Genomic DNA, 12,641 nt, shown 5'->3' with positions numbered 1-12,641 from the left:
CAGGCCCTGTACCCAAAAAGGCCTGTATTTAGCCTGTCCCCAGCAAGTGGCCACAATTTCAAACTGCCAAAAAAGTGTCTAATACTGTCACAATCACATAAATATACATACTAAATTAAAGTAGATTGTCAACAACATAGCAAATAATATACACAGTTAATTTTAATTTATATTTTCTATTAAATATCTCATATCAAATGTTCGTCCCACGTCTCCGTCAACTCCGTCAGGTTTTTTTAAAAGTCTTAAATTAATCAGAAAATATTGTCGACAGATTTAGCCTGAAGACTCCTTTTCCAAGTCCCATTTATATTTGTTGCAACAGTGGAGTACCTGGTCTGACAAGCATTCAATTGTTTGATATTTTAAACAAACAATGTTGATAACAATGTGGTCACAGCTTTTACATGTCAACTCCGTCAGGACATTATTATGATCTTTGTTAAGAATTCCAAAATAATGTTTATTATTTTAGTTTAGGGGTTAGGTTTAGCTAACAAAATTAAGCAAAAACAAAATGGCTACATTGTACTAAAGAGGGTTAAGATGAAAACAAATGCCATTTTGTCAACTCCGTCAGACGTCAACTCCGTCAGATTTTGTGTCTGACGGAGTTGACGTGTATCTGACGGAGTTGACAAAAGTGTTCCTAAAACAATAAAATTATTGTTTTTGAATAATGGGCAGTATTCTAATTTGGCACACAGTTAGAGCATGCCTTAAGGAACATTTTTGGCTATGGGGCCATCACAGATTTGTCTCGTGGTGACCATGGCAGCCATATTATAAAAGAGCCGCCACCTGATGTTATTTTACAATAACTCAAGTTCTACACCACCTAGGATCTTGATTCTGGTGACTAAGACCTCATTTTCAAGGATGAGGGATACAGTGGTACAATTTAGACTTTCCCTGTGACCATGGCAGCCATTTTTCAAAATGGCCGCCACCTGCTGTTATTTTACAATAACTCAAGTTCTACACCACCTAGGATCTTGATTCTGGTGACTAATCATACATTTTCAAGGATGTGGGGTACATTGGTAATATTTAGATTTGTCCTGTGACCATAGCAGCCATTTTTTTTTCAAAATGGCCGCCACCTGCTGTTATTTTACAATAACTCAAGTTTTAGACCACCTAGGATCTTGATTTTGGCGACTAATCATACATTTTAAAAGATGAGAAATACAGTGGTACTATTTAGATTTGTCCTGTGACCATGGCAGCCATTGTTTTTCAAAATGACCACCAACCTGCTGTTATTTTACCAATAACTCAAGTTTTAGACCACCAAGGATCTTGATTCTGGCGACTAATCATTACATTTTCAAGGATGAACTTTCTCTGGGAGAGGTAAGGGCTTATTTCAGGTGCAGGTTGAGTTTCTACTGACAGGACATTAAAAGGAGGTGGGCTTTCTGGCCTTTGACTTGCCCCTTTCAGGTACAGATGCACAGTTTGACTTCACTGGCCACTGCAGGGAACTGTGGGGGAGAAACTTTGGTCTCTTGACACCCCGATTAGGTTCAGGGTTTTTTTTGGTGGAGACTTGCCTTTCATGACATCTTTGCTGCAGCAGTTGATCTCCTTACTGCCAGTGGTGGCACACTCTGGGTCTCTGGGGCATTGTATCTTGGTGGCCTCCTGCCAGTGTTTCTCCATCCTTCTCCTGAGCTCTGTGTTCTGGGGCTCTGTTATAGTCAACTTACATTGTCTTGGCTGGAGATTGCTTTCCTGCAGGGTCCAGCCCAGTCTTTGTGCAGATGGCTGCTGGCCCACCTGGAGGCCCCAACCTCACTTCTTCGGTTGGTGTGATTAGGTGGGGTGGTCTTCCCCAATCAGGATGAGGGGTTTGACCCTTTCAAACGGCAGTCTGGCCAAGTGTCTGTATTTAGTTGTGAGTTTAGATACAGGATACGATTGCTCACCCAGCCCCAGGTGACATGAGGTGAAGGCTCCTTTCATTTGGTAACATTGCTTTGGTTGACATGCTGGGGACACAGAGAAAGACACTGATGCCTTCAGTGTCTGCACATCCTGCCTGATGGTCCTGAAGCCAAATCTTCTGTCTTCAGTCTTTCCCTCACTGTTCACTGCTCACTGTTCACCTCACCGAATTTAGCCCAAGGAGTTTGACCCCTAGTTTGGCCATAGACCCCCTAGTTTGGCCATAGCCACTTGCCCAAATGTGCCGACATGTGCTGACCTCATCACATCTGTGATGATGGCTATGGCCGTTTTTAGCCAACGTAGTGTTTTTTGTGCAAAACTAATGCTTGGAATGGATCCAGAATCATGAAAAGCCCCTAGTTTGACATGCCACATGCTACTTAAAGCATAATTAAATTTAGAACATTTAGCCTTATATTGGTTGTTGATGGTACCCAACTTTCAGCAGCTGTCAAACATGCCCCTAGGGTGGTCAAATAGAAACCAATGTGGGATATGTTAGTAGACACCTTTACAAACATTGGTGAAGAAAATTCTTGGTAAGAAATGTATTCACAGATTTTATATTATTCTGATAATATTCCCTGAGTAAATTGGTAAAATAATAGCAGGTCCACCATTTTTGAAAATGTCTACCATCCATGGTCACAGGATAAATCTAAATAGTACAACTGTATTCCTCACCCTTGAAAATGTATGATTAGTCACCAGAATCAAGATCCTAGGTGGTGTAGAACTTGAGTTATTGGGAAATAACAGAAAGTTGGCGGCCATTTTGAAAAATGTCTACCATGGTCAGTGGTCACAGGACAAATCTAAATAGTACCAATGTATCCCACATCCTTGAAAATGTATGATTAGTCACCAGAATCAAGATCCTAGGTGGTGCAGAACTTGAGTTATTGGGAAATAACAGAAAGTTGGCGGCCATTTTGAAAAATGGCTGCCATGTTCACAGGGCAAATCTAAATAGTACCACTGTATTCCTCATCCTTGAAAATGTGGGATTAGTCACCAGAATCAAGATCCTAGGTGGTCTAGAACCTAAATCAGTTAAACTTGTCAACTCCGTCAGATGTTCGTCAACTCCGTCAGACGTTCGTCCCGTGATGTTTTTGTTAATTTCCAAAGAAATAGAAAATTAGCTGTCAAATCTTTTGTGCTTATGTATTGAAACACCAACTGAAATGATACGTAATGATGATTTTTTTTTTTTTTTACATGGTTTTCATGTTATAATATTGAAAATAAAGGTTGAAATGACGGTTTTGAGAAATTGGATATTTCATAATAGTGTGATATTGGAACAAAATAATATTAAAAGATTTGTATTACTTAACTTGATTACTGAAAGCCATTATAAGATAACTGAGGACTTTATATTATTGTTGAAATGATAAAATTCAATTAAAAGGGATTTTAGTGTGTCTGACGGAGTTGACATGAATCAGGTATTAAGTGCATAAATGTCCCATTTTAGAAAGAAATGTTATGCGAAAAACCTGTTCCTTCTCAAGATTGGTAGTTGAGACCTGTGTCTACAAATACATCTATTTGATTTGAATGTATCTTAAAAAAAAAAAAAATCCAGTTTGAAAAAGGTTTTGTCCCTTATCTCAAGAATGGGTGATATATATATATATATATTCTTAAAAAAAAGATTTTTTTTATTTTCATCCATATTTAGAACATTCCTCTAATCTGGTGTACAGGTGATGACATGCACGTTACATGCATAATAGAATTACAAATTCTTTCTTTATAATGGGAGAATTGGCATAAAAGAGTTTTAATAAAGTATTCAATACATCAATAAAATAGCCTATACTCTTTTCAAAGTGTCTGTTTTCACAACTGAATGACTACTGAATGAGATGAGTACACAAATTAAATGTAGAAAATGTAAAGTTTATTTTTACTTAAGATTTTACATCATATTTGATTTGGCCTTTTAAAATTTAAAATTTAAAACATTTTCGCTGGTGAAAACCGAAAATAATAAATAATCTGTATTATTTTGAGACTGTTCTGATACCGATATGGCATATGTTTGGCCGATATGGCCTAATCCGATTCTGCTATGGCCGTTTTGGGTCACCCCCCTTCTTTAGCTTAGATTGACTGGCCTAGAGGTTCCCAACCACTGGTACTACACCACTGGTGGTACTTCAGCCCTCCCTCTGGTGGTATGCAGAGGAGTCGCCTAAAGGAGGAAGAAAATGGTTTAAATAGGCTGTCAAGATTTGAGAACGTTAGAAATATTAGAAATATCATCAGTTGTGCCGATTTAGTGATTAGACAGAGTTTTGTCAGAGCAGCAGCATTATTGGCTTAGGAATGGAACAAAAAAGGCAGGTATACGCTCCTGTGTTTTAACATCAGTTGTTATATGGTGGTACTTGGAGAGCCAAATATCTGATATATAAGGACATGAGTCGGTCTCAGAAACAGTGCACTGTATTTGTCACTGTATATTTGCACATATAATGTGAAATTCGTCCTCTGCATTTAACCGTCCTAACTTATTAGGAGCAGTGGTCACTATTCTAATACAGCACATCGGGGAGCAGTGAGGGGTTAAGTGTACAGTGTCTTGCTCAAAACCTTCTGTCTGGCATACCTCAAGATAAGTCATACAATGTTGTGTAATATGAATAGTTGGAACGACAAAGTAAAGTGTGTTGCAGTTCATTGCGATTTCTTAACACATGCACCAACCACTTGTTTTTATTTTTTTCATCCTGGCTCCAAACCAATATAACCACCATGTCTCTCCTCTCCAGAGTAATCCTTATGATTTCTTCCTATACTAAAAAGAAGAAGCAATCCGTGTTGTAGAACTGGTGATTTAATCACGTGAACAGCGCAGGGTTCTAATTCTGTATCAAATGTCCATAGTAAACAGCAAAAGTAATATATCTCTCCCTCTGATTCGAGCGACCGCTTCCCTCTGCACCAGAACCGAAAATAGTAACAAGCTATCCCATAATACTCCTCGTCAGCACACTCAGCCCGCCAACACAGTTAACCCATTTAGAGCTGAGGACGATTCTACAAATGTCTTCTAAATTCTGACAGTTTTCTGAAAAACCTGTTTCTATGTCAGTGGTTCTCAAACATTTTCATGTCAAGGACCCCCAAAATTATATGTATTTTGACCACCGACCCCAATCTGAAAATATGTTGTTCCAGGGAGGGACCATCCAGAATTTGATTTAAAAACGTTCGCTCTGAAAGAATATCTTGTCAAAGAATTGCGGACAATTTTCACGATTTTTCTAAAATAGCAGATCTACAAGCTCATAGCGCAACACTCAGTGACGCGCTACGAGCTAGATCTGCTATTTTTCAATAGCTAAAGTATACCATAATGTTTATAACAACAAAAGTGGTTCCCACCCCGGAATGGGTTAACCAAATCCATAATATTTGACAATGCATTTTCATTCCTGTCTGGACACACAGCAGATTACCCACCACCCCCGGCCCCACTTTCAACATCACACAAGCCATTGTCTCATTCTCTTGTCTGTGATCTCTCATCTCTCACTCTGACACGTCTCCGTTTGAATAAAGCACACAGATTATTTAATCAGCTGTGTGTGTGTGTGTGTGTGTGTGTGTGTGTGTGTGTGTGTGTGTGTGTGTCTGTGTGTGTCTGTGTCTGTGTCTGTCTGCAGATGGAGTGCTGTGGTTGGACAGGTCGTATGGACTGGGATAGCAACGGGGTGATCGTCAACAGCTCCCAGCTGCTGTTCCCCTGCTCCTGCCAGAATGTGTCTCTCGCCACGGGGGGCAACGTCTCCGACGCTGGCTTCTGCGAGGCCGCGGCGGCGGATGACTGGCCCGTATACGACGTGGTACGGAAGCCCTTTTCCTTAAAACTGTGTGGTCGTGGTCGGTGACCCATTTTGTTTGTGGGGGTCGCAGACACATTGTCATGGGGGATACCAGAGAGCTCGCCTGTTGTCCGACTCGCCGCGGTTTAGTACATTTTAGTTTTACTTCACCTTCCTTTAAATTGCATTGAATGGAGAGTGTGAGAGAGAGAATAGTTGTTTAGAGTTTACACTAGATGAAGTAGGAATGCTACATTTTAAACACCAAAGTACCGAAACAATTAGTAAACGATGAAATGGTAGGCCTACTTCAGAATCAGAATCAGAAGCCTTTATTTGCCATGGACGGCGCTATATTGGATACATTGGTATTCACATACTCACGTTGTTATCATTATCTAGCTGACCATTTAATTGCACAAAATAATTTGATCGCTTTGGAAATGAACTATAACATCTGAGTTTGACATACTACACTGATGAAGACAGCATGTTAGCATAACGATGAAGACAAGTTGGAAAACTGGCGAGTTCTCTGGATACCGTCATAGGTATCCAGGGCCGGAGCCATGCAGGAACTCTTTATGAGTAAGGCTACAGACGAGAGGCTGGTCTGCAGGTTTGCGAGCGTAGGAAGAGAACAGTCCCATAGCTCTAATGAAGGCATTAGAGCTATGGACCAGAGCTACAATAGATCCCTGATTTTCTGTGGAGACCTGGCGACAGAAGCGTGCAAAAGCAGCAAAACGAGGGACCAGTGAGTCGATGTAAATCCCTCCATCTGCGCCTTGGTCTGCCCCAGGGGTCTCCTCCCAGTGGGACGTGCATCGACCTCCCTATGGAGACGCTCGAGAGGCATCCTAACAAGATGCCCGAATGCCCGAACCAGAATAGGGATTTTGGGGTTCATGTGGTTATCAAGTCATGTCAGAGCTGCTTTATGTGCCATTTCCATGCAATAAAGTTCTCAGTCGCAACGACTGATTTCACTCATTTCGATTCCATTGAAGCCTGCGCACCGGAAATAGCAGATCTACAAGCTCACAACACGTGCTGTGAGCTTGTAGATTGGCTAGTATTTTCGGTCATTAGTTATTTTCGGATGAAAGGGTTGAAATGATCAAAAGTAGCAATAGAATAAAGGGTTTAGAAGCATCTTCCAGAAACATGAATGTCTCAGTTAAATGTCATATCATCTTCATTGTCATCTTCAGCTGGTCGGCCCTACTATAAAACATCATCATTACATTTTCAGTCTTGATATTTTATTTAACTTTATTCCATGCATTTCATTGTCAACTTCCTCTTCTTCCAGGGCTGTTCCTCCAGTGTGGAGGGTTGGCTCCTCACCAACCTGGGAGTGATCCTTGGTATCTGTCTGGCAGTGGCTGTGATTGAGGTACGTAATGATTAGGCATGTAACGATTCACTCAACTCACCATACGTTATATATTATATGCATGTATTATTATATGATTTCTCATGATATTAAAAAAAAATAAAAAAATCATTTTATATAATTGAGCTTGTAGAGCATTGTGAGCTTGTAGATCTGCTATTTTCAGCATGAAACCAAGTGTAAAATGACTTATACCGGATATATTGTCCACTAGTCCCTAGTGGACAAGATAATGTCCCATGTTAGTCTAGTTTTTATTTGTTGATGAAATTGTCAGTATATTTTGTCTTAGTTTTAGTCATCATAGCTTAGTTTTTATTTAGTTTCCATTTAGTTTTCGTCAGTGGAAAAAGGTAGTTGACGAAGGTTTTTCGTCAAATTGCACGGGGCACCAACCTGCACGTCAGGAGCAATCGGGGGTTCAGAGTCTTGCTCAAGGACACTTCAACACTAACTCTGGGGGAGCCCATCCACAGGGATCGAACTGGGAACCTTGTGGCTCCCATCCGTCGCTCTACGGGCCACTCTTATTACCTGAGCCACTAGCCCTAGCATCTACCATTGCATAATGCTTTTCCACGTACATGATGATGGCTTGGAAATAATGGCATAATAATATGCAGGCTGCATTCTAATCTTTGGTTGTCTCATTTCACCTGCTATTTAGTGGTAACTTTCAGGGGGTATATTATCGTATAGTGTTTTTCAGCAAGTGTAAAAACATCCATTACGTCTGCATCAAGCCCGGTCCAAAATACATTTTAGTCGACTAAATCAACTGTAGATTTAGTCGACTAAAATCTTATATTTAGTCTAAAACTAAAACTAGACTAGAACGCTAAAGCATTCCAGGTGACTAAAATGTGAATGAAAACTATTCAAAAGACTGACTAAAACTAAAATAGAAATGTGCTGCCAAAAACAACACTGCACTGGAGCACTGCCTTCGGAGGAGAAAGTTACCTTTTTAATGCCATAAATAATTTCTCTCATTTTAAATAGAACGACTCTCCACCGTGTTCTCATTCAGTGCACTGGTCTGTAGGCTAGGTTGTTTTGTTGTCTCAACTCAAAGGTATAAAAGGCACTAAAATAGCAAATGCACAGCAGCCGAGGGAAACGGACATAATACAGTATATGGGTGTAAAGTCTGGTTCGCAACAGAACACCACATTAAACTGTCATCTAGCAGTTACGACTTCTCTATTAATCATGGTCATTTATATGTTTAACCTCCTACATAAAATACGTACACTTTTGCTTGACTGAGTCTATATTATTGTTTAACTTCTGTTGCTTTGCTAATGACGTATTCTCAGACATAAAAAAAAGATAATGTGGTGCTAATTTGGTGACCCCCCCCCCCCCCGGTTTGAATACCCATGTTTTAGAAGATAAAATGCTTGACCTGTCATCATCTATTTTTGTTTCACAGCTCCTGGGCATGATTCTGTCCATCTGCTTGTGCAAGAGTGTCACAACACAACGAGAGGACTATACCAAAGTGCCAAAGTACTAAAGCTGAGTGGAAGAAGTTGACACACACACACACACACACACACACACACACACACACACACACACACACACACACACACACACACACAGAAAGAGAGAGCAAATAATGCGTTCTGTCACCGCTTATGTGGTGAAACGTTTTGTCCAAATGTAAAAAACAAATGTTTGTTTGCTTTAAGTTTTTGTTGGATTTATTCTGGGTTTTTTTATGTTCCATTTGAGGCACTTTTTTTCCAGTCCAGTTCCCCGAACTGGATCACTTAAAGCCTCCTAGTTCAGATGAAAGATTTGCGACGAAACAGTTTTAGACCGTTTGCAGAGATAAATCGCAGCGGTACTGAAATTACCCCGTCGCAGCTCGGCTGATGATGGCTGATTTGAGTCTTGTGTGATCAAAAATGTTACGGCCATTATTATTATGATTTATCTGTTTACCTGACGCTTGCACAACGTGTTAATGTATGTTCCCACGTCCTTTTCCAACAACAGAGCGCTGAGGTCCCAAATGGCATCCCAACATGAATACGATCCAAACCAAACAAAACACATTGATATCTTCTATGGAAATACTCTCACGTGTTTGATTATTGTTTCCCCTCCCATACATGGGAAAGGACGCTGTTTAGAACCTATAGCCTGGAGGGAATTGCTATGTGGTTGGCTACACAGTATAAGCGGAAAAAACACAATATATAGTTCCATAGATGTGTAGAGGGAAAGGTTGTACAGGTTGACGTGATGTGAGGAGCCTTTGCTATGGACGCGGGGAAACGGCCTCCGCCAGTCGCTTTGATGTGGACTGTCCAGTTTTATAATATTGCAAACCACAATTTGGGGGTATTCTGTCTGCGGTACAGTGGCTGGCAGGTTTTAACTCGGGCTCGTCGTGAATCTTTGGTCTGACCGAGGCTTTTGGTACTATAAAACTTATAGTTTTTGAGTAAAGCTGAAAATGTCCAACATTGAGTTCATGTCCAAAATTGAAACCTAGTAGCGCATGTTCGCCAGAAATGGCTTATTATCTGCAAGCTCATGTTGTGAACTTGGAGATCGCCTATTTCTGGCGAAGAGATTTGGAAACGATGGCAGACCAAGTAGTACAGACTACAGAGCCAACTGGGGTCCGTTTTACAAAGGGTTTAAGTGGTTGGCATTTTCTGGAACAGGTTGAGCAGGTATTGGTGGAAGACATCGTTCTGTGCATTTGATAAGAGGCAAGGTTCCTCCTCCCTCTGACCTTATGCCTAATTTATATTTGTCTGCGTGCCTTGTTGCTAAAATAGCAGATTTACAATTTGCTATTTTCGATGCGAGACACCGGCACACAACTAAGTTATAAGTGGCATTCATAGTGCCTCCAATGGTCTTAGATAGATAGTTTTTTTTTAGCGCTTAAGGTTTCTATGAAGATGTCTTTGGAAGCTAATTGCAGCATTATTTCCCCTTGAACAATCTAAAGGGGAAACATGAATTGTCTTTAACGAATGACAGAATGTGATTTCATCTTGGGATTCCTCTTCCTGCTAAATCCATCCATCCGCCTGGTGATTTCGGATTGTAGATTTGGTACTTCAGTGTTGGTTGACGTTTTTTTTTGGTGAATTTTTGTTTTAAGTGTATTGTGTATATATAATATTATTAGTTATGCTCATGGGACTTTGAACCCAAGAGAACATTGCCTGTTTCCTTTTTAAGCCTAGTTTATATGTCCTCGTACGACTACGTTGCTCGCGGTCATTAACTGATTCTCAACTGCAGTACAAGACTCGTTGCAACTCGCTTCTCGGTTTGTTTTGGCGAGTGACGCGGTCGCACGACAAGGTATAAATTGGTCCATAGAAGCTGTCACTCCATGGTTAGTACCTTTATTGTATGTAGGCTCTTTTCTTGTGTTATTTTTCTTTATTCTTAAGTGAGGACACAGGATTTCTTTGTTTACCAGTCATTTTTGTTCAGGAATTTAGAAATAATTACACGACCACTTATGTATGATGCATGCATGCCAACCCAAAAGTATTAAAAACTCGGTTTACAATTGCCTTTTAACGGGGAAATGCTCTTCAAAAAGGTAAAGGAGGGAAACCTTGTAAGTCCAAAACCGTCCCTTTTTTATTTACTTAAAAAAAAGTAAAATATTAAATAGCCGATCTACTTCACAATTTTTATAAAATGTAAAATAAATGGAAATACAAGGTTTTCTGTCGGCAACGATAAACATCAGAACTGTGACTTCTTCTTCCCCTGTTTTGTCATCTTTAATTGTTTAATTGTTCAACTCAATTTTCCTCAAAAAGCGCTTGAGACGTGAATTTTTCTTTTTAAATCAGGGATGTTTAAACTTTGACTAAGTGAAGGGAAAATTGATGCTATACACAATTTAAGTCATGTACTTGATGTGAAAGAGATATTGCTTGGCGGGGGGAGAAAAAAAAAGAATATCCATCTTCGAACTTAAATGTGTATGTTTATACAGTAAATCATTTGGAATACATTTATGTACATTTTTTAACTTTTCAGCAAACGTTTTTTCCTATGTTTTTATGATGTACAAACGATATCCTGTTTTTTTTTTTTTGTACAGTACTGTATGTTTGAAACACATTCCATTAACCTCGAAATAACTTCTAAAAAGGTGTAGGTGTGATTAAACTGGAGTAGTTTGTGTATTCTCACCACAGTTGTTCCGTTTCATTTTGCCAATAAACCCAGTAGCCAGACTGTTGTTCACGCTGTCGTTTCATTCATTCAAATCCATAGAGACAAACGGGGACTACAAATTTCACCTCCCCCCCCAAATGAGACAGCGTCCCCACTTCTGGTCCGTTAGAACGGTGTACCATAGAAGCCCATTGAAATTCAACTGTAGTTCATGGGCAGAGTTAATGGGGGTGCAGGGGGGGCACCGCACTTTTTTTTTTTTTCTTGTGTGACCCCCCCCCCCCCCGGGTTGAGAACCCCTGCTTTAAGAGACTGGCATCACTATGGTTACAAATCTGCCGTAAAGCAGGTTGTCTGTGTGACTAATGTGAGTTGTTGTGACTCTTATGCACATGCTGCGGTGTTGTTATCCTGCCGAAGCTTTTCAGTAAACTTTACTATTTTGATTATAATCATTAAGGACATTCGAGACATATTACAAAGATGCCCCCGCCAGCCCGCTCCTCTGCAATGAACTAGCCTACTTATTTGCGCAGTTTTCTAAAGTGAACTATAAGAAAACACTGACAGCAGTCAGGTAAATAAACAAACTTGCAGGATTGCAGTGTCCTGTCAATGCCGGTTGTTGTTGTAACTTGTAAAAAATGTGCGTGCACGATAACACGTACGTGCGGGATTCCCCCCAGATATTCGCACCCCCTGGGGTCAAGTTCAAGCTACGCCCATGATGTCACTCCTCCATTTAGCTGGGTTATTTCCCAACTATTCAGCCAAGTTATACAACAAGTTGACAACGGTAAAACACACCGTCGGAGTTCTGAGGTATAGGTAGAACATATTAGTAAGCCCGTGACAAAATATAGACATGAATGAACAAAATCAGTCGGGATCGGGATGTATTATTGAGAATTCCACTCTTCCAAGTCGGCGCTCGTAGCCTCGTAAAGTCAGTGACGTCCTTTAAAGCGACAGGTTCTGCCTTCTGCCGTCTCCCCTCTGCTCTGTTAACATTATGGGTAACTCATTCAAGTGGTAAATTAAATGTGAAATACATCCTCTATTGAGAAAACAACAATATATACCCAGGGGGCAAAGTGGTTTTACAGACTTGGAGCGTTGTAAAAGGTTGTGCACCAGAAATGATATCTAGGACCATCACTGATCACAACCTAGGTGGACAACCTGGTCAACTAGCTACTGGAAAGCTACAGGGTGGGTTCAAACAAATCCCACCCCAATCTCTGAAAAGGCAAATCCCAATAGGGCAAAAGAGA

The 12,641-nt window shown here is 40.3% G+C and overlaps 1 protein-coding gene across 1 annotated transcript in view; it reads left to right on the top strand.

Moving 5' to 3' along the window:
• The window catches only part of LOC308318506 (CD82 antigen-like), a 52,311-nt gene extending 40,880 nt beyond the window's left edge, over positions 1-11,431 (top strand). Inside the window, exons 7-9 of the mRNA XM_080768084.1 lie at positions 5,634-5,813; positions 7,108-7,191; positions 8,627-11,431. Coding sequence (XP_080624210.1) covers positions 5,634-5,813; positions 7,108-7,191; positions 8,627-8,710 — 348 coding nt within the window. The 3' untranslated portion in view covers positions 8,711-11,431. The remainder of the gene's footprint in view (positions 1-5,633; positions 5,814-7,107; positions 7,192-8,626) is intronic.
• Positions 11,432-12,641: the final 1,210 nt, after the last annotated feature.

The sequence above is a fragment of the Protomyctophum bolini genome (genome assembly GCF_963924005.1).
Source record: "Protomyctophum bolini genome assembly, chromosome: 1".
Classification (NCBI taxonomy): domain Eukaryota; kingdom Metazoa; phylum Chordata; class Actinopteri; order Myctophiformes; family Myctophidae; genus Protomyctophum; species Protomyctophum bolini.
The sequence above is the reverse complement of the archived record's forward strand: the minus strand, read 5'-3'. Positions and strand labels throughout refer to the sequence as shown.